Source organism: Gekko japonicus, unplaced genomic scaffold (genome assembly GCF_001447785.1).
Source record: "Gekko japonicus isolate JY-2015 unplaced genomic scaffold, Gekko_japonicus_V1.1 scaffold18, whole genome shotgun sequence".
NCBI lineage: Eukaryota > Metazoa > Chordata > Lepidosauria > Squamata > Gekkonidae > Gekko > Gekko japonicus.
The window spans coordinates 651891-678079 of record NW_015170275.1 but is presented as its reverse complement, the minus strand read 5'-3'; the positions used below and the strand labels follow the sequence as shown (position 1 = coordinate 678079).

The 26189-nt window shown below is 39.7% G+C and overlaps 2 protein-coding genes across 5 annotated transcripts in view; both read left to right on the top strand.

The window, feature by feature from the left end:
- Positions 1-17934, top strand: part of PIR (pirin) — a 41153-nt gene extending 23219 nt beyond the window's left edge. For 2 of the 4 annotated variants that reach the window (XM_015417601.1, XM_015417603.1), the window contains exons 6-10: positions 8834-8918; positions 10934-10978; positions 11630-11712; positions 14373-14439; positions 17560-17934. In XM_015417601.1, coding sequence (XP_015273087.1) covers positions 8834-8918; positions 10934-10978; positions 11630-11712; positions 14373-14439; positions 17560-17675 — 396 coding nt within the window. In that variant the 3' untranslated portion in view covers positions 17676-17934. Of the gene's footprint in view, positions 1-8833; positions 8919-10933; positions 10979-11629; positions 11713-14372; positions 14440-17101; positions 17289-17379; positions 17540-17559 lie in introns of those variants that run through there. The other 2 variants (XM_015417605.1, XM_015417604.1) reach the window with 2 other exon arrangements.
- A 946-nt stretch (positions 17935-18880) lies between these two features.
- Positions 18881-26189, top strand: part of FIGF (c-fos induced growth factor (vascular endothelial growth factor D)) — a 28489-nt gene continuing 21180 nt past the window's right edge. Inside the window, exon 1 of the mRNA XM_015417606.1 lies at positions 18881-19015. Within this exon, the coding sequence (XP_015273092.1) occupies positions 18938-19015 (78 nt within the window). The 5' untranslated portion in view covers positions 18881-18937. The remainder of the gene's footprint in view (positions 19016-26189) is intronic.

Below are 26189 nucleotides of genomic sequence, written 5' to 3'. Positions count from 1 at the left end.
TTTGGCTTTTAGGATTCTCATCAGTGAGAAGGATCTGTGTTCCTGCAGTGTGGGCTAGGATCACATAAATAATCACATTCTTTTCATGTTCTGAGGCATCCAATTTAAAACTGAACATATCTGCTCTAGAATCTGTACACTTTTTTCTCTTTTACTCATCATTCGTATCTGTATTTGGTAGGCAGGACAGATAAATCCAGCTGCACAACAGCTTTAAGATTTTAAACTTTGCTGCTCTTGACAGAGTTTAAGCAGCACATTGGACTTAATAGGTGTATGTCCACAGTGTCCAAACCTGAGAGCCAACTCAACTAACTGGCATTTCCAGGAGAAAAAATATTGTTTTTATAGTGTTGGTCTTGTCTGTGGTTAGGATTGGAACTTCAAACTGTGTGTGGTTAGAAATAACGTAAGTCAAGGAACTGGTATCAGAGTGAAGAACATTACTATATTATATGTATACACTTTTCACTGTATCCTTCACAGTTTAAACAGTTGCTGAACTTCCAAGTGAAAGAGCTTTAATTTCATAATAATATGAAAGCTCAGGGGCTCTTGTAGCTAAAACATAGAAAACAAACTATATTCTACTCAAAGTCTGGAAACAAGCTTGGATTGAAGCTGTATTTTGATCTTTCCACATTCTCAGAATCTGACATATAGCTATGGGAGTTGTCTTGAGGATCTGGTGCCTCTTCAGTTTGAATTTGGTGTATTGCTATGTTAAAAATCAAATCATTATATTCAATTTTCTCTTTCAAGATTGAATTAATAATTGCATGACCCTAGTCTATGCTCAAAATAAGCATCTCTAGCTTGCAAATGGGTAATTTGGTTTTCCATTTGCAAGATGCTGAGGCATCCACCTGGATCTGTGGCTAACCATGCTTCGCTTAGTAGTCAGCAATATCTGTTTCTATTGATTCAGATGGAGCACTTTATTAATATTGTTACTTTACGCATCTCTGGGGTTTTTTCCCTTGGAGATTCTTATTTGCTGCAGACTTAGAATAAACTGGAACTGGGTGAGGTAGTTTCAAAATGTTTTGGAATAATAGCATATCTGGTGGAATCTCTAAAGTTGCACAAGTATCTGCCTTAACCTTTCCTGTCAATGGATTCCTAACCTGCAAGTAATGCCATTTTTCCTGGGGTGGTGAAGAATACTTATTTTGTAACAGTTCAAAACATGCCAGAATACTGTCATTATCAGTAATATCCTCAAGGGTTGTGTGCCTTATCATGCCTAATTTGTCATCATAAAGATTTACTTTTCAGTTTTAACATGGACTAGGTAGGGCTCAAATTATAGCTATCTCTGTTCTTTTGAATTAACTGTTTCTGTATATTCTTGAGTGATCAAGTATGTGACTTTTTTTAAAAAAAGGGGGCTAGAGTAGATAAGCCTTGAGTAGAAAAAGCAGTTGTTATCTGTGTAAACCTAATTTTGTAGGTTAGGGTAGTCTTCCTTTCTCCCTCCACCCTTTAAATTGTCTGTGTTGAAGTAAAATATTTGTGATAGCTTTGCAAATTAACAGCTAGATTCAAGTCCATCTAGCTGTTCTACTGCAGACCAATGTCTTCGCAAATTAACTTCTGCTTTTTTGACTGACATTTCTGAGTTAGCAAGAATGACACATGATGTTCCTGAAGCTAGGTGTTGTTGTTAGTTTGGGGGGGGGGAGGTAAACAACTGCGTTGGTCCATGTGATATATTAATGTTAATTACCAGAAATTTTCCCTATGATCAGTTTAACAGATTTTTTTTGTGACTAGAATACTTGAGTATTGTATTTTCTTTCATTTGAAGGACTACTTTTTGAAGACTCATTTTGAAGTGTCTTGCCTAATCTTAGTAATTTCTTACACCCTCCCTCATTAAATTTGTAAAAAAACACACCAAAAAGCCCAAACCTTCTAAACTGCAATAATCAGATCTTCTGATATGAGCCCATCTCACAACTACATTCAGCTTACCAGCACCTGTTGGTCACCTTGACCCCCTCACAGTGCATGCCACTGCACCCTCTCGTGGCCTTTCAGCACCCCAAGCCTTGGAACAGTCTTCCAGGCAAACTAAGGAAGACTCCATCCTACTGTACTTCTGAAAAGGTGCAAGTCTGAACCTTTTTAACAGGGCCTTGGGAGCTGTTTGGTGGTGTTATATAGTGCAGTTGTAAACACTTTCCTGGGGGTAAGCCCTATTGAGTAGACCTGCTTGGGATTGCACTGATAGATGATAGGATATTGGGAGCAGATGTCCATTTTAATTGGTTCTTAAATAACTTTGTTACCCACATTGAGTTCCAGGTCCCTGGAAGAAAGGCAAGTTTATAAGTATTTAAAATAAATAATAAATTAGGAAGTGATGTAAAAGAATGAAAAAGGCATCTGCACATAGACATACTTTACTATCATAATATCCTGGGTCCTGTTTAATAGTACAGACAAGAACTTCTAGGACAGGGTAAAACAGGAGTGGTCAGTCCCTGTCCTGATGCTGACCAACATCCATTGATTGTATCAGCCACTTTACACTCTGGAGCATCCTAAGAAATAATAAACTTTGGGACTAACTATATTAACCTTGGGGATCAGAAATACTAAAGGTGGTGCAAACTGAAAAAGGACCAAGGGAAAGAAACTGAAAAAGGACCCAGGGTGAGAGGGAAAGTAGATGAGTGACTGGTCATGAAAATTACTATTCAATTACATGTGAACAACAATATTGCACTTAAAGGAAAAATGCTTTTGGGAGTTTGCTGGGTGATCTTGGGCCAGAGATACACGCTCTCATCCTGAGCTGCCTCACAAGGTGGTGGTTGTGAGGGTAAAATGGAAGAGAGGAGAATGGTGAAAGACACTTTGGATCCCCATTGGGGAGAAAGGTGGGGTATAAATGAAGTAAGTACATTTTAAAGTCGCTGTGCACAAAAATATTAAACCAGTAAATCTGATTTTATTAACTTAGGTTGGTATTGAGTCCCTGAATGTTAATCGAAGCAGAAGTACTTAACCATATCTTGCATGCTATGACATGTGAATTACTCTTTATATAATAATTTCCCAAATGTTGCCAATAGACTTGCAGGCAAAGCTCCATCAGCTTACCTTAAGAAGAACCATGCTGGATCAGACCAAAGGCCTATCTTGTCCAGCATTCTGTTCACACAGTGGCCAACGAGCTGCCTTTAGGAAGCTCACAAAACAGGATGACTGCCGCGGCATCTTCATGCCATATGCTCCCCAGCAACTGATACAGGGAGTCATATATTGTCTCTGGTACTGGAAGCATATGAAAACATTCATATTTTCTAATCTTTTTTTGAGAAGATCCCCCTAAAAAAGTTGGGTAGTGAGGAGGTTTAAGTTTTCCTCTCAGGCCAATTCAGTGCCAATTCACCTTCCCTGCAAGCAGACTTACCCTGGTGAACAGTTCTTAGCTGGGAATAAAACCCCTGAGCATGCTCAAATTGTTAAGCTAGTTAAGGGGTGACCTTCATAGCCTCTACTAATTCTTCCCTGTCAGCACTGATTCCTCTACTCCTTCACAGTTGTAATGTTGTTTGGAAGTGAGGAGAAACTAGCATGGTGGGCTGGCTGGCAGCAGGACTGGGCCCACATTTGGAAGACTTGGGCTTGGCTCCGATGGGGTGTGGGCTTCTGAACTGGAGGAATTTGTATCCCGAACCCGTCAGTTTGCAAACTTGCACTTGGCAGTAGAGGCAAGTGCTTCTGATGGTATATTTCAAGAACTATACCAAATATGGTTTTACAAAATAGGATTCTGCATTGGTTTCTCATACGTGCTGCACTAAGATCACAGGCAAACCAGTTGTCTACTGCATTATGGCCCGTCGATGTGCTGTAGTGCTGAAAGACTGAGGAAAGACCTCTGCCAGACCTGGGCTGTTCTTCTCTGCTGTGGTAACATCTGCACCTCTCCAAAGCTGCCACTCCTAAAGCTGGAGGAAGACTACTACTGCCCACTATTGCACGTTTTCATACCTCAGTGGTAGGAAAATTTCATAGTGTTGCATCATCATGGTCAATGAATGGGAAAGGCTCCTTCATTCATGTTGCTACTGCCCAGAGTTGCTTAACACATGCTACAATACAGATACGTCAGCAAATATGTTCATGACTGGGGTATGAGGTAGAATCACAGGGTCACATTCTGAGACAGTTACTCATTTTTATTACAATACCTACTCAAATATCACTTGTGTGCGGAATGCAGACTGGGAAATAGTAGCATAGCTTTTAATGCTGCCCAGCCTTTAGTAAGCAACAAGTGGGTCTAACCATATGCAGATACTCAGCATTTAAAAATAAGGCTGTGTCTGCAGTTGTAAAAGTGTTTCATGTATTCGGAGGATGACTTAATATTGCATACTTTTCAGAAACTTTGCAGGTCTTTAATTTTATCACCATCTTACATTCCTCTTCTGAAATTTATTGGCAAACGTGGTATCCATTAGGAAGAAAAATCAATGCCACATGTAAACTGCATGGCCTAATGAAATTGTGTTCATACTATAGAGAAGCTACTACTCTTTCTGGTACAAGTGTGGCCAGCATAAATTCTTTTTCTGAATCTCAAAGGTGCCTTCTTGAACCATTTTAATGCTAGGGTTTTATTGCCATTTATAATTGAAAAAATAACACAGGTAAGATGAGACAATGTGGGGCATGCATACCATAGGAGTCGTAAATGTTTTCAACATGTGGCTTCAGATACTTCCATAAGTACTTTGCAGTGTTATTTTAAATGCATTTCTGGTTTAATTTTTTTCCCCCAGAAAGCACACTTTTCATTCAATGTAATGGTTTTTCACTTGTGATTCATTCCTGAAAAGGATTATCACTTGTACATTGATTGAAACACAACTTGATATTTCATAGAAGGAGCTGTCATTTCAGTGTTTTGTTCCTATAGAAATTGGAATGCTCTTTGTAATATGAAAAAATGGATTTGGATTGTATGATTTATGATTTGGTGTAGGTAGATGGTGTGCTTTTAGGGAACATTGTAGATAACTGGGAACAAGTAATCACTGAAGCAGTAATTAGTTTCATCAGTGTAATCTAATGTGTTGAGTCATATCTGTACAGAGGGTAATATGGATTTCACCAGCACTCATAAACTGTTTGATGCTAGTCCACAACTTCCTGTGTGGAAGTGGTAATTCTGTTGGAAGAGTTGTCATGCAAGAAAGAAGGGAGCTGTTTATCAGAGGACCAGCATATTAGTATGAATTGAATGGAAACAAATGCTGAAAAGATAACTGAAGAGTAAAGAAGGTTATGTGTATGCATCTAGAGTTTGATGTTGTGTTCAGTTATTCTGCCAAGATTGCTCACAGGGCACTTTGTTGGTGAATGAACTCTAGTTCTCTCTCCTGAAGAGACCACCTCTAGGGGTGAGAGGTTATTCTTGGGTATATTAATCCCTGGCTTCCCTGCTGAGGCTAATGAAATCTGTGCAGTATTTAGGGATTAGGTTACCTAAGCACTGCCAGTGACAGAAAGCAGAACAGAAATGTCCTTTTTAATTAACTTTCTGTTGCTATACTCATTTTGCCAATAAATCTAGTTTAGAGGTAGTTTGTTTTTACCAGCCATTCCTGACTGAAGTGCATACAGTGGTATTTTGGTGGCATTTCCACAACAGATATTAAAATGTGCTTAGTATATTGTTCTTCAATCAAAAATGTGTGTGTATTTGTATGTACATAGAAAGAAAGCTGGTGTGCAGACTTGTGTGTCGTTGAATTTATTTAAGGCATTTTTGACCTGCCTTTCTGTTCAATGGATGCCAAGAGAGTTATGCCAATTAATATATATATTCAGAATACAAAACAATTAAAATCAATAAATTCAACACCAAAACTGATTTGGGCAATTTTATACAATAAAACTCACCTAATTTAGTCATCAGTATAGCTTCTAATCTGTCAATTCCCCAGAAAGCACTTTCCTGGGGGCACCTTCTTGGAGGGGGGGGGCAGTAAATTGGACCCTATAAATCCAGTCCTCACCAGACTTGGAGGGCAGGTAGAGAAGAGTCAGCCAGAGATCCCCTGTGAGTTTGCTGTCTCTAACTTGCACAGGATCCATTGTATGCACTCCTGAACCTGCGCCTTTACTTTGAAGTTCAGTAAACATTTAGATTGAGCAGAGCCAGTCTGGAAACATATCCATTCATGAACTGGCATGAACCTCAACAAACAGCTTGAAAGTTCATGCTAGTTGACCTGCCACAAACTTCATTTCGTGAAGCATGAACAGACCAAAATTCATCACAAACTTTAGTTCATGAGCCAGTCCGTGCCATCCCTACTACTAAATGCCTAAATCTCCTGTACCCTGTATGTGCATCTTCTGTTAAATTTGAAGAGATTGCTTCCATAGGGCCATAATTTGATCTAAGACTACTCTTCATAATTGTTCTTAGGAGAACTAGATAGGGCATGGTCAAATCATGCAGATCCTTAATCCAAGAGTTCAGGAGAAAGTGCCTTACTGGTCCAGATAGATTTCCACACTCAAGACAGTTTGTTTTATTCACTTGCTCATGTTCCTATGTTATATAGAAGAAGAAAAGGAAGAGATTGGATTTATACCTCACCCTTCACTACCCGAAGGAGTTTTATTTATTTATTATTTATTTATTATTGAGATTTATATCCTGCCCCATCCAATATTCAGCTCGGGGCGGCTTACAAGATTAAGCCTTAGATTAAGTTTTAGAGCGGCTTACAATCCCTTTCCCCTCCCCACAACAGAAACCCTGTGAGCAGTGTTTCCTCTAAGCTGAGTTAGCGTGAGCAAGCTCACAGTTCTTTAGCCTCCAACTCACACATTTTTGTTTTAGATCAGGAAGGATGGCTCCAGGGCAAACAATGCATTTGCCAAATCACTTGCTCACAAGTGTAATGTCATTAGATCACAAAGTATAATTTTTTGCTCACAAGACTCCACAGCTTAGAGGGTGCATTGGCTGTGAGGTAGGTGGGGCTGAAAGAGCTCTCTTTTGAGAGCTGTCCTTGAGAGAACAGCTCTGAAAGAACTTATGACTGACCCAAGGTCACAGCAGCAGCTGCATGTGAAGGAGTGGGGAATCAAACCCAGTTCTCCCAGATTAGAGTCCACATTCCTAACCACTACACCAAACTGGCTCACATCAAGCGTCAGCAGTGCCCTTCCAGTTCTACATCTCTATTTGTTGTTGTTCAGTCGCACAGTCGAGTCCAACTTTTCGCAACCCCATGGACCAGATCACGCCAAGCCTTCCAGTCTTCCGCCGTCCTCTGAAGTTTGCTCAACTTCATCTTCGTTGCATCTATGCTCTATGCAAAAGAATAAATGGCTCTATGCAAAAGAATAGATGGCTCTATGCAAAACAATAGATGGCTTTATGCAAAAGAATAAAAGGACAGAGGTCTGACATTAAAAATCACCATATTCAGAAACCAGTGGGAGAACATTTTAATCTTCCAGGATGTTCTGTTGCTGATCCAAGAGTGACAGTTCTTCAGAGAATCTTCAAAAGAAGATTATAATGGGAAATTAATGAACAATGTGAGGTCCATTAACATGTTCTGGACAATGGAACCCTGTCACTGAATAAGGATGTAAGATTCTTATCTCATTAGAGATGCTAATTTTCTGCATTTCCTTCTCTGTACGTATCTCCTAGCTCTGACCAAGCTGATTACATTTTGCATTGCACTTCTCCATCCTTACTCTTACTGGCCTTTCTTTGTAATACTCTTCCCACCTTCTGGTTTGGATATAAAGGCTAACAGATTGTCATTCTATTTATATCTGGGGAAATGAGCTTTGCCTTACAAAACTTTATACCGTGGAACATTTTGTTGGTGCTTAAGGTGCTTTTGGACATACGTTTTATCTGTATACAACATGGTTCCCCTCTAGATTTATTAGCATTAGCATTTTTTTTCATAATACTCGGTTATTTAACTTTTGAGTTAGTCATTGGACAAAACTTTTTAGGTTCAAAAGATGTCCTGCTTGTACATTCAAAATTTTTCTATCAATATATTGTTTTAAATTGTTATTTTAATGGTTGTTTTGATGGTATTACATTAAGATTGATGTAAACCGCCCTGAGCCCACCCATGAGGAGGGCAGTATATAAATCAAATAAATAAAAATATATAGCCATGTGACAGAAGTAACAGTGACAGATACATATAGACTTTTGATTCCTCAGAGACTCACTTCGTGCCATTTTCCTCTTCCCGCCTTCTCCTGTCATCACTGAAGGAGAGAACTCTTAGGAGTGAGGCCCTCCATGTGGCAGGGTATTGGTATGGAGTACTCAGCTCTCTGTGTGTCATAATGGATCTCCTCCACATGAGGGAATTTAAGAATTGAAACAGTTTTGGTCAGCTGAAGGACCTTTCAAAGCTAAATTAGCCTTTATCACAAAAAAAGCTTACTACCATATATTGAATATCATTATTCTCCAGTTCCTTGCTTGTATTTCTTTGCCATTCGTTTATTGTTTTGACTCTGTGAAACTTTTTAGAGCATTTGTAACTCTGGTTTAGATGAAAAGAACTTTCAAAATATTTGAATTTGACTGTTATACCGAAATGGATCATAAGGGTTCAGTATATTAATTTTGATCGTCAATAAATATCTCTGCAAGCAGCTTGGTAGCATTACTGCTTCTTAAAAATGTGATGTATCATCAAAATGAACTATAGGTGAAATCCTTGTTTGCCTTGGTGGGGTCTTTGGTGCCAGAGAGTATTCCTTCTGTGGAAATCTAATTGTGCTTTTCTTACTGTTATCTCTTCAGTCTAAGGTGTATACTCGTACACCAACGCTATACCTGGATTTCAAGTTAGACAAAGGAGTGAAACACACACAGGCAGTTCCTAAAGGTAGGAAGCTTCTTCATCTAGTCAATAAGAAATTTAATGTGGCTCAAATTATAACATCTGAATCTCACTGATGGAATATTGCCGTTGGAAAAAATTGTTCATGCCCCAGTGATTTTCTCACATGAATATAAAAGCAAATGGTGTACTTTAAATTGACTAGGAAAATAGGATTTCTGTCACATGGGAGAAATTGTCATATCTCAATTGACTGGAAAACTTCCAAAATGGCAACAAAATTAAATTCTGAATTCCTTGCGTGGACTTAATTTTTTGTTCTGTCTTGTAAGCATGTGTATCAATGCAAAGAGAAAGTGTGGTTCAGTAGTTGATGTTGGACTTGCACTTGTCATTGGGCAGATTTTAGAAGTGGTTTGGTGAGGAACGTTGCTGGAAAGGAAATTTATACCACAGTTTGAGACCCGATTCTGTGAAGGATTCTAGGCAGTGGTTTTAAAAGTCATATGTCATCTCTAATCTGCCTGCTCACCTATTAGAGTTTAACCCCACCCTTTCTCCAAGGAGCTCAGATCCTTCCACTTTCCCATATTTACCCTCATTAAAGATTAAAGCCCAGAATGGTATGCCAGACTGAGAGAGAGTGACTGGCCAAAGTTACCTCAGTGAGTTTCATGGCAAAATGGATATTTGAACCGAGGTCTCCTGGTTCCCTGTCTGACACTCTATCCATTATACCACACTAGCTATCTAGAGGGGGGGGGGAGGGAGAGGGAGGGAGGGAGGGAGGGAGAGAGAAAGAGAGAGAGAAAGAAAGAAAGAAAAAGAAAGAAAGAAAGAAAGAAAGAGATATTATATCACATAGTTTATGCATAAGAAATTTCTTGTCAGAATCACAAGACTATCTTCTTGTTGGGTCCTGTGAGATTACTGAGATTCATGATTTAACTTGACAATGCGGTACAGTTTCATGAACCCTCAATGGACATAAAGGCTACAGTGCATACATAATCTATTTGTACGTCACAGAATCAGCTCTGGCCCTTTTTATGACTCTGCTATTTTGCAGCTGGTTTGTTTTGGGATGTCTTTCTGTAGTATGTGTGCCTATTTATGGGAAACGATGGTGGTCTTCAGGAGCTTTTATGGATCAGGATTTTCTTGTCAAAGTGACAAGGGTATCTGCTTATTCTGGGATTTCTGCCCAAGGAATGAGGAGGCTGTAGCCTTGAAAGGAAAATTATTGTTGCTAAAACCCTTGAGGTTATTTTAGAGGTAGACTTTTTAAAGAAGATTATATTTTTCTGACTGTTGTAGTGTCAACAATGATGCTTTAACAAACAGATGAGTACTACAGAGTGTTACTTGGTTTGCATGTAGAATTTTTCATCCATGGATATCAAAATATCTAGCCCAAACAATTTAAGAGTATTGTGGCGCCCTGAAGGCTGACAAACTAATTTGTCTTTAAGGTGCCCTAAGACTTCTTGTTGTTTTGGCTGCACTAACATGGGTACCCCTCTAAGATTTATCAAAACACGAAGCTGGTTGTGCTGTATGGCAAAGCATAATCTATATGGCCTTCATTTTGGAGGCTGCAGCCCTAAACTTATTGGCAAATCACATTTAAACTTAGAGTAACTTCTAAGTAACCATGTTTATGATCAGAGTAGACGATTTCATCAGCCATAAATATATAACATGGAATGCACCCACTTTGGCTTGCAAATGGAAATGCTAGTGAGATATAGTATCTAAGTTGTGAGTGATTTTGATGATTGTCAAATCTGTAAAACTATTGCAAGGCTGAACTGCTGAGAAAGCTTTTAGTGGGCTGGATGCAGTCTTGGACTGCCCTGCCCTGTTAAAATAGGCTTCTGTGGGAAAATAGCTTGTTATGTTAAAGATAATTTTAATTCCACCAGTATTAAATAATATTTGTGGGTCACAAAGTACTATGTGATTGATTTCAAATATTGATGGAATTATATTATATGTGTAGTTGGATCTAGTCAAATACTGAATGTTGTAAACCAGATCCTATATATTTTGTCATTTAGGCTGGACAGCCTTTATCTACACCATCTCTGGTAATGTGTACATTGGTAAGTTTCTTGTTGAATCCTCTCAGTAGTTTAGAGATTTAAACCAGGTATACATTTTTCCATTTGTTTTTATAAAAATAGAATTCAGGTTGTTTTTAACATGTAATGAGCAATGTCTTTAAATAACATTTGTTTTCTGTATAAAATGATCATTATTTATGAACAAGTAGTATTGATTTCTGATGATATATTGTCATCCTGTATTGTCTGAGCCCAGCATACCTGAGGGACTTTCGCACCAGATATATGTCCTCCAGTGTATAAAGAGTTACAGATGAAATCCTACTGAGTGTCTTCATGGCATTGTGGCACCAGGGCAAAGACATTTGTTTCCAGAGGTACAAGCTGAGAAGTGACTTAAAATAACAGCAACTATGCATAAAATCATCAGGCCCAAACCAATGCCAGATGTCCCTATTTTAAAGAAATATCCTTTATTTCACTCTGCTTCTACTAAATAGGCATAGTGACTTCATAAAATATGCTTTAGACATTTAACATTTTGCTTTGTGATGCATGTGAAAGATTTGTGTGACAAATTTACTGACTGGATACCAAGTGTAAGTTATGATATATGTTAAGGGAACATCTTAGAATAATCCATTAACTATCTGAGAATATTAGCACTTTTAAAATACGTTCTTTTCAAAGGTCCAAGTAATGATCAACAAAAAGTAGAAGCCCACCACACCGCTGTGTTGGATGATGGTGACTGTGTGCAAGTGGAAAACAAGGTATTTGCAAATGATCCATGTGTTCAGTAGAGTTTGACACAAATTCATAGGCAGAAAAGCATCCAAATACAAACAACCATGGCAGGGGGAAAAAACATTAAGAAGAACTGCAGCTGAATTTGTTTTCTTCTATCTAAATTCTTCTAGGCTGTGTTATTAACCAGCTTGGCTGTTTTTCTTGAAAGCTCTTCACTTCCATTGAACTATAGCGTTAGTGCTAATTTATTAGTACTAATTTCATGTTTTCATAGTGATTCAAAAATAGTGAGGGGGTTGTATGTTTTTCAGGGGATCTCCTAGTGGAATTGAGGCAATGTCCTTTTCCAGAGTGGACAAAAACTGAATAGTTGTGTCTTGGACAGACAAACATGTCAGTCATGTCACTGTGCTCAACCTAACAACTACCTTTTCCTTTTCATTTCACATATTCAGTACAGCTGCACAGGAGAATAGAACAAGATGAGATATTACATGGCAATCCTATGCAGAATTACTTCAGTCTAAATTAATTGAAAGCAACGTGCTTAGGCTGGAGTAACTCTTCATAGGATTCTACTGCCATCTTTTCATGTTCTGGCTCAGCTAATGTAGTAATCTGCAAAGAACATGAAAACTAGAACAGCGACTTTTCAATGCGCAAATGTTTGAAACATAAGCCTATGGCATCCTCTTTTACTGTCAGTTGTAATATGCCTCCAATCCTCCCAAATTGTTATTACTCTTTCTCTGTTTGCTACATTGTATGATCCATTGAATCTAAAAAATTGGCTGCTTCTCTATTCCTGTTGAATCAGTTTTATCTTTTTCATGCTAGAAATTTGTTAGCTAAAATAGTATATGTTCTAGGTAATGGGAAAGATTATTTTAGTATGGAAGAAGGAAATAATATTGACATATGTGTGAAGGTTTTTTTAAAAAAAATGTGTTATAATGTCTGTAAAAAAATGTGTCTGATATGATCCAAAAGTTTTGTTTATTTTTGGTATGGGCTACACCCTTGTGTCCCAAGACAGTTTTGCAATACTAAGCAATGTCTGTTCCTAAAAGAACAGTAGATTGTTCTGTTGCAATTCTCTCAGTGTTAAATATCAAGCTATGCTTCTTTAGCACAACCAGAACTTGTGGTGGTGAGCCTTTTTTGATGAAGCAACACCACTTTGTTGTGCCTTGCAAGCCCATGCTGCACATCCTGAACGCGATATCTCTGTGGCTCTTAAGAGGCCTTTTGCATCCTTAGGAGAATAGTAGAAAGCCTCCAGGGAGTTTTCACTGTGAGCCCCATGTAATAGGGACCAATAATTCGTAACACTAGTGACTTTTCCCTTGTCTGGCATCTCATCTGGGTCATTTGGTCATCTTCAGCTCTTTGCCCAGGGAGCTCTTTTCTGCAGTGTAGTTAGTTCTGTGCTTGTAGCTTGCAGTAGTTTGAATTGCAACTACTGATCTCTGGAGCCTTTATATCAGTGGTACCTGCTCTGCAGCTCACAAAGAGCCACATTTGCTTCCATCCGTGGCATGAGGTCTGCACCTTGGGGATGCTCTCAGCTTACCCTTTTTCTGTCGGTAGCTGTTTTAAGGTGGAAGCCACCTGAGAGCCACACACCCTACCATGCAATGGCTTTGTTCACTTTACTGGAACATGGACCGGGTGCAACATTAGGCAACAGTGTTCAGAAGAGCTGCAAGGGAAATGCCAGAGAACCACATGTGGTTCCTGAGCTACTGAGTGAGTATCATTGCTGTACATGATTTTTTTGACCCTCCTCAACTCTGAGGACTGGTTTATACATTCACCCAAGTGGTGATTTTGTACACGTTGTGGGGCAGTAAGCACACATTATGTAATGAGGATAATGTATGGATTCATTTGTACATTTGCCTGATTGATGCTATGTTTCTTCATTCAGTTCCTCCCTCCTCCAAACACTTTTGATTGTTTGAGAGTTAAAGCTCATGTGAATTGGGCATACTTGTATTCCCATTTATCCAAGTATTCCTAGTATCCCAATGTACATTGTATATTTTGGTTGAAGATTCATGTGTGTATGATGACCCCTCGTGTGTAGAAGGTGATGATTTTGGTGAATGTGTGAACCAATTCAATGGTTCTACAAAAAGCAAGTAGAAAATACAACCAAATTGCATTATCTGTTCCTTTTTTGTCACTAGTTATTGGGTAGCAAAACACACACAATTTCCCCCTCTGATCTGTATCTTTTAATGTACAGTTGTATATTTGACAAATTTTTGTATGGTCCATAATATTATATTTACATCTGGATCCCATCTCAGGCATAGATTCACCAAAGTGCTGTTTCTGGTTACAGTAGCAGCTGAAGGTGGAACTAAATGTTATGAGGAAAATATGGAGATGTCCATCTTTGTGTTTGCTTTTTCATGCTAACAGAGGCAGAAGCACACATTTACAAAGGAGAACTGGCAGCTGAAAAGGAGTGCTTAATCTTTTCCCTGCCTCAAAATTTCCCCCCATATTATTCCCTCAGTCAAGAGTATCTTAATCAGTTTTGTTACTGAAGTATTTAAAAATCTCTTAATCAGTTTTGTTACTGAAGTATTTAAAAATCTGTGTACAAAATTTTATGTAAAAAATAATGTGTAAATATATGCAGTTGATTGACATGTACCATTAATTGTTTTAGGATTCCACAATAAGCCATTTTGTCTTAATTGCTGGTGAGCCGATTAAGGAAGCTGTAGTACAACATGGTAAGCTTTTATTACTTAAACCACTTTCTTTTTCATCAGGCTGTGTGTGTGTGCTCTTTCAATTACAGTTATCTTGGAGTCCCTTTGTTCTTCATTGCCAAATCCATTGTTGAATGTCAGTAGCTTTTATGGTGTTCTACAAATTTTTATATGAGATACATACAATTAATGAAGCATGATGTAATAGACAGATGTTCAGATTTCACATTGCATTCAATTTTGCTTTACAAGTTTTGCTTCTGTGCAAGGTTTGAGGGATGTATTTGAACTTCCACAGATAATTATGTCATGAACATATATACGGCTGTCATTCTGGTGACTCCATGGCCTTGAGAGATATCGTATTATAGACAACTTTCCTTGATTCTCTGAAGGAGTGTTCAGGCTCAAGATGAAATGTATAATATGTGTCTTGAACGTACCAATATTCATTTTTATACCTCATTACAGTACATTTTGCATACATCCCTCCCACATTGAAAATGTGTGGGGAAGTAAAGTTGATATTCAGATCTGAAATGTGATGTTGAAGGTATTGTCAGGTTTCATTCTAATACCTCAGTGTTCAAGAGAGTGGTCATGGTGTACAAACACTCACAAAAGGAAAATCAAATAAGTTAAGCTGAAAGGTTCACTTTTCTTAACCATCTCAACACATGAAACTTCATTGTAACCGAATCAGACCATTGTTTCGTTGTCTACTTTGACTAGCAATAGCTCTGGAGGATCTGAGGTATTTCCTAGCCACACCCAAATAAGGAATGCACCGGAACCTTGAGCATACAAAGGACGTGTCCTACCACTCAGTGCAGCCATCACCATCATGCATGTCTTCAGCTTGTAGTCTTCTCCATTACAAAAACAATAGTCACATAAAAAACTTAAAAGGCAAATTCAAGTGTTAGAGAAATTTCACATTAACATACATTTCAGTGTGTTTTGCATCTCTTCTTTTGCCCTTCCCTGTAACACAGGTATGGGTGGTAAAGCTAGAGAAGTTGTATCTTAAATGTACATACTGGTTCAGTTAAGACATTGCATGAAATCATGGTTCAGTTAAGCTAACTATGGTTAGTGTGACTGTCTTGACTGTCTCTAACTAAGTTTTGAAACTGGCTTATTGTCTGGATACAAACACCATAGAAGAAGAAGAAGAAGAGATTGGAATTATACCCCGCCCTTCACTCAGAGTCTCAGAGTGGCTTACAAACTCCTTTCCCTTCCCCTCCCCACAACATACACCCTGTGAGGGAGGTGGGGCTAAGAGAACTCTGACACAAACTGCTCTTTTTCAAGGACAGCTGTGCCAGAGCTTGAGACTGACCCAAGGTCACATCAGCAGGTGCAAGTGGAGAAGTGGGGAATCAAACCCGTTTCCCCCAGATTAGAGTCCACACACTTAACCACTACACCAAACTGGCTCTCCATGCCTTATTCTCTTGCAGTGCCCTCACAACTTACAGAAAGAAGGACATGAAACCAGTATTTATTGAATGACTGTCTGTGAATTGAAAACTGACCATAGTTAAAAAAATAAACCATGGTTTTGTGTAATGCTAAACCAAGCAACTAAATTTTATTTTATCTCTTGTGACGATACGATTATCAAGTCAGGCGTGGCATTGTTGTGCATGATGCATATTCCCTTCCCCCTAGAAAATGGGTTCAGACATATGAATTTGATATTGAAACATAGAATGACAGCATAAATCTGCATTTTGATTTTCATTCCAGTTTGTAATGTGATGAATTTCATTAATTCTAATAGTACTGTATTGTAGTGGGTTTTCCAGGACCATGGAAGCTGAGATGGGTTTTCACATTTGAAAGTAGAACATGTACACCAGCTTTCATTCAGATATGTTAGTGTTCAAAGGAGTTTATAGTGTTGCAAGCAAGCAGAATGCCAAAGAGGCAAGTTAAAACAAATGTGTCACAGTCTTGTCCAATAAATGCCTTATTTTAAAAACATCTACCACATATTAAGGTTCTAATACCTTAGTCCTTTGAACCAAGGGTGGTGCACAGTTGACTGCTGCAACAGCACATCATTACAGTCTGGAGTGCTGTGGTACCATCATACAGGGGGCATAAGTGTGGGTTGGTACTGCCATTATGGCAGCAGCCATTGTTGTTAGGAATGTCCCAATATCGTTTCAAGAAGCTGCTGGATAGCACTGGATTTGATGCAACAAAATGGGGAGAGGGAGAATAATTGATATTCTCTCACTTAAGACCCATTCATGTGAGAGATCAGACATGTTCCACTGAGAGTTTCTGTGCTTCCTAGTTCAGATTGGGAATGCAGTGCATGGAGAGAGAATCCTACTCCACCTAGCTACACATGTACCAATGGGCTACACATGAGTTTCTTCAGAGCATCTCCCTGGAGCCATTTCTGGAAAACACTGAGGGCGAAGCTTAAGCTCTCTTTATCCGTATGCTGCAGTCCTGATCTGAATTGGTCCTGTATACACCTGGAAATTAAATTCCAAGCATGGAGCTCCCAATATGTCTGGTAGAGTCTTTGTGGGAAGGTTGCTGAATCGTGTGCCTTTAGAACATACCCTCAGACAATGTGTAGGTGTGTGAGTCTGTGAAAGGATGTGAATGCATACCTGTATGAGAATTTCTGCTTGATGTGAACTTACCTACCTTGCAGATCTTTGCTGGTCAGTCCAGGGATGCAGGTGCCGCAGAATAGCTGACGATTACATAGAAGGCCAAAGACAAAGAGGGGGATGAAAAGTGTCTCGCCACCTTTGATCCCACCCCCTCTGTAGACAGTTGGAGTTCCTTACTCTTTTTATGTGCGATGTGGAAAATCCCCCTTCTCCAACTACTCTCTTGTATGTGTATGAAACCCTTCAAGTTGTCCTCCACCCTGTAGGATGCGTGAATGGAAGAATGTGTCTGATAATTCTGTTCTCCCATGTGAAGGTGATCTTGATGTCACTACTTTGTGTAGCTGAGCTTTGTAAATGGAGTTGGAGGTCAAAAGGAGACAGGGGAGAGAAGATGATTACCAGATCTGGCTTGAATACTGTAGCCTGAAGACTGAAGCTATATAACTATTTTAAACTGAAGAATGGAGTCCCCCCCCCCCCCTCCCTGTCCTAGGTCCATTTGTGATGAACACACAGGAAGAAATTCTGCAAGCCATCGATGACTTCAGGAATGCTAGAAATGGATTTGAGAGGGCAACCACTTGGAAATCAAAGATTGGGAACAAATGAATGGCTGCGGAAGAAATGAGATGGGCCAGTTTCATATTTGCAGCTGTATATCTTGAGTCCTCTTTCCTTGGCTTATGGAGCAGCCCCATGGGCTTTACTGGAGCTAATCATAAGGGTTTGCTGGGTCGGGCCAGAAGTGTAAATCAACAGTCTGTATAGAACCAAAGTTAATTGTTATGACTGCCAGCAACAGACATATATGTGACTTTCCTTGTAACATGAAAAAATTATTTCTCCTTTCTCTGCAATATTTCTCTGCATGCTCATTTTACATTTCCATATATATATATCTGGAATATAAATATATATATATATTTAAAGCTTTTAATAAATAAACAGCTCTTAAGCACACGTACACACATTTATGCAATAAAAACAATAGCACTCTGAAAAATGGTCAAAAGTGTTTTTCAATGGAGAAAATATAGAAGTTGGTGTGTGTGTGTGTGTGTGTGTGTGTGTGAGAGAGAGAGAGAGAGAGAGAGAGAGAGAGAGAGAGAGAGACCGGCCAGATGAGTGGTGTTGGCAGGGCACTCCTAACATATTTGCTATACAAGGTTCTGTGCTGGAGTTTCATGTTTCATTCAGGTAATTGTCCTTAAAATGATGGCTGCCTACGTTGCATCAGTTAGTTAGTAAATGCTGCACCATTGGTAGGGGTGAAACGGGATAACAGCCAAAATGTGACTGTGTCTAATTTCTGCCAGTGTCTGTATCTGATTTAAGCCGCATGCTTCTGCAGGCTTCCATGAAGGCTGTGAAAAAAAGTTTCACTACAGAGTTGGATTACAGCTCTCTCTAGCTCAAAACATTGGCTGTGATACTGCCATCTGAAAAGGCAGCTGTAACATGGAGCACCAAAACCCCAGCAGATTTGAACGTTTCCGGAACCACAAATAAATACTGCGTTTCTGTTGTGCCCAGGTGGGAGATGGATTGAGTTTATGATCTGGAACTTTTATTTTCCTGCTTCTGGGAATACAGATTTTTTTGTTTGTTTGTTTTTAAACTAATTTTTTTATCTTAAAAGTATCAACGAAAAATAAAACTCCATCATTTCAGTAAATCCTACTTTTAGAACATCCCTGTGCCGTAGTTATTGTTTACTGTCCCATATTATCAGCAAAGCAGAGGAAAATTCTGGACATGTGCTTGGCGTTTTTTTTCATAAACAGTTCTTAGAGAAATGCATTTCGAAACGGATTTCTTCTCCAGCTGTATGGTCTCAACTGTGTAGCAAAGTGTGGATTTCAAAAACAAGGATGTACAAGCTGTGGACAACTGTGAACGTGTTCATGGTGTCCCTTCTGCATCTGCTGCAAGGTTATGGTTCTGTAAAGGTAGGTTGCCTTTAATTTATTACGACTCTGCATTGAAGTGGTTGTGTGTGTTTTGACCCTGCATGGATGCTCCTGTCTAGAATGACTGTAGGGCTATAATGGCATCTCGTGGGGGCTTGTGTACTACATAAATATATAACCAAATGTATAAAATAGCATTTATAGATAAAATAGGGATGCCAGCATTCATATGGGACCTGGGGATCCCCTAGAATTACAGCTCCTCTCCAGACTACAGAGATCAGTTCCCTTGGAGAAAATAGAGGCTTGGGAAGGTGGACTTTGTGGCACTGTACCCCACTGAGGTCCCTGTCCTCCCCAGGCTCCACCCCCAAATCTCCAGGAGTTTCCCAGCCTGGATCTGGCACCCTGCCCCCCCCCATCCCTCTCGGGTGGCCAGTGGGGACCCGGCAAGCCTAATAACCAAAGAGAAAAACTTGCATTTGCCTTGATCCAGGCAAAGTTAAACACTTTTAAGTTTCATGATTTTAATGAGAAAAAGAAATTCAGTGAATGCTTAGCTATCCCACTGAAAGCTTGGGAGCTGAAAAGTGCCTTATCTTGACTTAATTAGGGATTTTTAACATTGAAACCATATGTACAGTTGTTGTCTTTTTGACCATTTCAAATCATATGGCTTTTAATAGTAATTCACTTTATTTCAGTGGTGACGCATGACAAAAAGAAATGCTTTTGTAGAGCCTAGCACAATAGAACTGTTAGTTCTAATCTAGCCTTACATTAATCTACTTTAACAGCAAATGTAGTATTGTAGCACTTCACTGTAAGGTTTCTTTTTCTGGAAAAAAAACTTTGAAGGTTCACATCGGATTCTGAGTCCTATCTTTGCTGTCATGTTCTGCAAGCTGTTCTTTCACTGATCTGCTCTGGAAAGTAGTGATGCAGTCAGCTTCACGTGTTTCAGGCCAGCAAACAACATTCATTGAGCCACAGCCATGTGCTTATTTAAGTATTTACATTAATTATACACTAATTAATCATTTATACCCACTTTTCTTCCCAGTGGAGACCAAAATCAGTGTACATAATTTTCATTTCCTCCATTTATCCTCACAACAACTCCATGAGGTAGGCTGAGAGTATGTGATTGGCCCAAGGTCACCCAGTGAGCTTCCCCGACAGAGTCGGGATTTGAACCTGGGTCTCCCAGATCCTAGTCTGAAACACTAACCACTACACCACACTTGGTTGCTACACCTTGCTACTAAAGTTTAATTTATATCTCTGAAATCTTATGTCATAATCCTAGTGTGTATTAAGATTTTTTTTCTCTAGAGAAGTTCTGGTTTTGGTAGTGAAACAGGCTCTGTCTAGTCTGTAGAATAAAGACCAAATTGTCATCCGGTTTAATAAAAATAACTCTTTGCTGCTAAATCTTAACACAGAACGTACCTGCTAGAGTTAATTTATATCCTGAACTTTCAGTGCTCTTTTAAGCTTCTTTGTTATGTAAAGATCTTCTGTTTGGCACATCCTGCATTTCCTTTACATGTGAAAAATTGTGGGTTGCTGGTGGCCTTAAGCTTCACTGAGTGATAAAAATGAATTCATCCAAGATGTTAGAGAATAAAGGACTGTTATGAAGGCTAGGATGCTGCACTCCAAAGGAACGAGTTAAATAGGAAAATTCTGCACAGTTTCCTTGGCATAACTTCCAAGAGCTTACATTAAAGTACCATCTTTACATTTTTTTTTAAAGTGCTGGATGTTTTCATATGATAATCTCACTCTGTCCACACTAGAGAAAACAGAGCTGTTACTAGACTAATGTTTGGCTGTAGAGCAAAAGAGTCAGGCCCCAGGGCATTCGTGCAGCTCAAGGAAAGAATGGCAGACGTATTCCAGAACCAGATGGGAGAGACAACAGTGTTGGTCAGTTGGGGGAAAAGACACCCTGGGCTCATTACTTCATGCTGCAACAGGACTTAACTTTTGTTCATTCTCCCTCAGATTATTTATTTTTATTGGTCTTTCGAAGCACTGTTACTTTACCTTTCCTCACTACTAACAAGATTAAGTCTGCAATCCCATGTTTGCTTAATCCTTCCTAAACACAATGGGATTTTCTTCAACATAAAACTGGTCTGTAAGAAGTTGCATCCAAGGAGTAAGAATAAGCTATCTGGTCAAATCTCTCTAGGTTTTGAAATTATTCTTTTATAACATGCCTATTATTTCACATAATTTGGTATACATTCTCTGACTGTGATACCGTCAGCTAAGTGGAAGGCTGTTCTAAAATCCAGTTATTATTAGTTTATGGATAATGGATCCCTGAATAGGATTAATTACTAATTATGCTAAGTGTGTTATAGAGAACACCCCATATTTAGCTGGGTTTTTGTTTCTTCTGTAGTGCAGTTATCTAGGAGCGCCTCCTCATGGAATATCCCCTTTAGTGGTCTCATTTACAATGTGTCTACAGTGAAGACTATACTAACTGCTTTTTCTGTTTCACATTACAAATTAGTGGCTGTGTTTCCTGTTCAGGAGAACTTCACAGATCATACAGCCAGCCCAGCATGTTTTCTTATAGTACTGTGGCAAGTACAGGCATGTGTTCAGCAAGCAAAGACAGAGAATCTGCCTCTGTGTTCCATGCAAACAGTTGAAAGTGTGGCAATTTCACCAGGATGTTGTGGGGTTTAAATGCAGTTCAGTAGAAGCCCTTGTCCAGTTTAACCCAGTAGTGCCTATAGAGCTGATCTCTGGAGGGATCTCTGAAGGCATATAATGTATGCCTAGCAGAGCACTGCAGGCATGTTCTCACCCTGAGTTTCACACAGTGGCATTTACTCTGAGGCTCGGGGAGAGCCACATTTGCAGTCACCATCAACCAAAAGACCCACAATGACTTCCATCCCTGACTTGAGGCTTGCACCTCAGACTGGCTCACAGCTTGCCCATTCCTCTGGCGGTTGTTTCAAAGTGGGTACAGCTTGCCAAACACAAGTCCCACTGTCCAATGGCCTTGTCCACATTACTGAACAACAGTGTTCAGAAAAGCCACACGTGGCATGTCAAAAAGCCACTTGTGGTTCTTGAGTCACAAGGTGAGTGTCACTGCTTTAGAATCTTCCAATATTCTTGACAAATGGCTAGACACTGCACTTACTGTCAAAGGGGGAGCGCTCTGGTCCATGAGAATTCAGCGCATGAGACTGACTTGGATCACTGGTGTCTCAAGGTCAGTATTATCTTCTTTGACTGTCAGCAGCTCTTCAGGGTCTCAAGTAAGAGATCTTTCAGATCACCCATGACCTGATTCTTTAAACTAGAGATACTAAATATTCTGCATACATGAGCCTCTCCTGTTTTATAATCACAAAGGTATTATAGAAGTTAGACAAAGGGAGAGAGTAACCTAGTGAGCGTCATAGCCAAGTGTGGTTTGAATCCTGGCTCCAGTACACTAACAACAAGACCACAGAAGCCTTCACAGGAGTCAGAGAAGACAAGACAAATATCCTGTTAAGGTGACAGAAATTGGAATGTGAACTCGAAAACAGCTGATCAGGCCCAAAAGGAAAGAGGACATTTTCCTTTCATCAAAGCTAGAACTTGCTGTACATCTCCAACTTGGCATCATACTAAACGAGCAAAAGTTGTCTATCATGTGCACATTGCTTCAGCTAATAAGAATGAGCAGGCCTATTTACCGGGGCCTTCTTTAACTGGAGCAGATGTGGCAAGGGGAGTTGTCACAGTCTGATCTGAGGAAAGGAGGAGTAGAACATTTTTCAAAAGCATTAAAGCTGGAGAGGGACTGAAAGCAACTCCCATTCTGGGGGCTGAATTAGATTTCCAGCTCTGTGCAATCAGGTGGCTGCCAAATAGGCCCCAGTCCAAACAAGCGACTGGCCTTGCCAGCCCAGTCCAGACTTCCTGATTAATCAGGAAAAACATTATCTTCCAAGCCTTTGAGTTCATAGAACTTGTTTTTCATTCTCCAAGAGATAAATACACAAGTGGAAACAAAGCCAAGACTGTTCCAAGGCTGCTGAGAACTGTGTTCCCAGTTATGATTTGGTGTGTATTCCTGTCTTAAGTGTTAGCAAACTTTGTAAAGCAGAAACACAATCAATAAACACATGTATTGCCCTTTTGTAATCCCATCACTTCACTTGGGTAAAATGATGAGCAACAAGTCATAAAAGTGAGGTTATTTCTGGAAGTGGATCATTCTCCTAGAAGCTGCAATTGTTTTCCAGTAAGTCAGAAGAGAAAGGCATTTGCTTCAGTCTTCTGTTTAAAATAGCAAAGGCAAATAACATTTATTATTATTATCCCACATAAGAACATAAGAGAAGCCAATGTTGGATCAGGCCAATGGCCCATCCAGTCCAACACTCACACAGTAGCCAAAAATAGGTATAATTCCATAGAGTCCATTGCCCAAAGCAGCCATTCTCTCCAGGAGAGCTGATTTTGGAGATCTCCAGGTGCTGTGTGGAGGCTGACAATACTAAGGGGAGGGCCAGACCTCTAGATTTGAGGGGTAGGGCCTGGGGAGGGCAGAGTTTGGGGTGCGGAGGAACTTCACCAGGGTATAATGCTATAGAGTCCACTGCCTAAAGCAGCTATTGTAATAGCTGGGAAATTTTCTGTAGGGGAAATGATGTGCTGTGGTTGGGGAACATGGTGATTTCTGGAAGATCTCCAGGCCCCACAGGAAGATTAGCAACTCCAGTGACTGTTTAAGGGAAGATTGGGATATGTATTTTGGCAACTCCTGTGACTGTTTAAGGGGAAATTGGGATATGTATTTTACCTCAGAACACATTCAATGACTCCCAACAGCAGCAACAAACTGTTTAAAATGTTAGAGGCAAAGGCCAATAGGGCCGCATATGCAAGTGGCCTCTGTGTTCTGACTGGCTATTGGGGGTTGAGGAGCAGCACACTGTTTAGAATATTGGAGGCGAGACTCAGGCAACGCAGTCAGTGGATAGGGACAGCTTCTGAGTGACAGATCAGGGAGCCAACTGATTTGGGAGCGTGTGGAATGTTCAGGAGAGTCCACGACCAAAACAGAATTATTATATAGAGGGGTTCAGGCTGAACCAAGGCCAAACTTCATACAATGCATCATTAGCTTGTGGAACTGACTGCCCCAGGATGTATTTTAGAGTGATGGCTACTGGAATAGATGTGTTTAAAAGGGATGGTGGTTATATGGAGCTATACTTAAAGGTATAGCCTCTGCATCCCAGTTGTTGGAGCAAGAACAAGGAGGCTTTGGCCTTTATGTCCTGCTTTTAAGTTTTCTGGGGCATCTGGAAAACTGGATGTATCTCGGTCTGATGCAGCAAGATACTTCTTGTATGCTGCCATATGATAAATCCACTGGCAGAATCTCAGGTAATAATGGGTTGGGGAACATATATTTTGAGCTTGGGGTAAGAATTGCAGTTTTAACATTGAAGCATATTTTCTGCTTTGTTGGGAGATATTTTTTTTTTGGGGGGGGGGTGTTTTCCTGATGCTACATTGTTGGAATATGCCTGGTATATACCTTGAACCACAAGGAAAGGCAAGATATAAATGTTTTAATTAATAAATGTAAAACGAAGCATCAGTGGCAGCTGCTCTGGCCACTATTTCCAGCCTGCTAGTTCAAAAATGAAAACAGGAACACTTGGGACCAAATCCATGAGAGTTTAGGTGAGGGCCTAATAACATCTAGCTTAAGACTACTGCAGTGTGATCCTTTTGGGACTGTACTTGAAGATTGTCTAGAAGCTGGCTGCAATTGATGCAGTTTCAGTTTCACTGTAGCCTTGTTCCACCTACACTGGCTCCCAGTTTACTTCCAGGCCCAATGTGAGGTACTGGAATTGACCTTGAATGGCCCTGTACAGCTTGTGGCAAACACCTTAAGGACTACCTTAATGTGCAGCACATGCACATTTAAGTCTGTTTTTAAAACATCTTTGTTGGCAATAATATTTAATATTTTGTTGATTATTGCAAGGCACATTGATCATGAGGTAAGGCATGGACACTTTGCATAAATAATCTGTAGGTAAGACTAAAGGAATGTATTCCGGACAACCTACCGTATAGATGAACAGCAATTATTGCAATATAGTGTAAGCATGAAAAAGATGCCGTATGTTGTTCTGAGTCAGATCTACAACCCAAGTTGTACAGGATGGACCAGTAGAGATCAGGCAAACTCTGGTTTAGTATGAAGAATCTGATTTGTATGAAAAATTTCTGCTGTCTGGTAATTAGTTCACTTTAAATAAATTCAAGTACCACTTAACAATCCTTCCACATTTCCCACTCAGTTGCTCCTCTTGACATCAAGTATTTTCTCACATGAGGCTTAAATTATGTTCTGGTTTCTGTGCTATTTTACATGAATGTGCATGCTATATTTGCTATTCTATATTTCTGTATTTGTAATTCAAACACAGTTAAGCAAAAACAAAACAAAAAAAGCTCTGAACCTCATATGTGACAACAGGCATAGAAGACTCTTCTCCCCTCAATATACTTCCAGAAATCCTTGCATGCATTGCATCAAGTGCTGCTAGTTAGTGCTGAGGGCTGCCAAGAAGCCAGAAAAATCTCCAGCTTGGCTTGCTTTTGTACCTTTTAACAGCAGCTATTTTTGTAGAAATCAGCAGGGCAAGTTTTGCATAGCACAGAGATAAGTGTGATCACTGGCTTATGTCTGCAGGTCAAGCATTTCATCACCTCTCTTCTGGCAGTGGTTTCCCCTCTGAGTAGTGAGTTAGTATACTTAGACCCTAGCACACAGTAATTCTTTTGGGGAAGAAACCATATGGTTAAGCTGTTACCAGTCACTTGGGTCCCTGGCGCTAGTTTACGTAGAGACATAGCCTTGGACAGACACACACAGTCATAGGAGGCCAAGAACATAACATCTGCAACATATTTTTTAAAGAGCCAAACACGGTTGGTTTACTTTCCTCAAGGACCAAATAGGCATATCTTTCAAAGCTTGATATGTAATGTAGCAAAGCAACATTAATCCTGATCCACCAGCGAGAGGTGTGAGAGAGTGGGTGTGTACAAGGGTGCCCCCTTGACCTTTTTGAAGCCCCCCCCCCAATAAAAAAATCCTAGCTACGGGCCTGAACCATAAACGTACCACGATGAGTGGATAGACTGGTGGGCATGG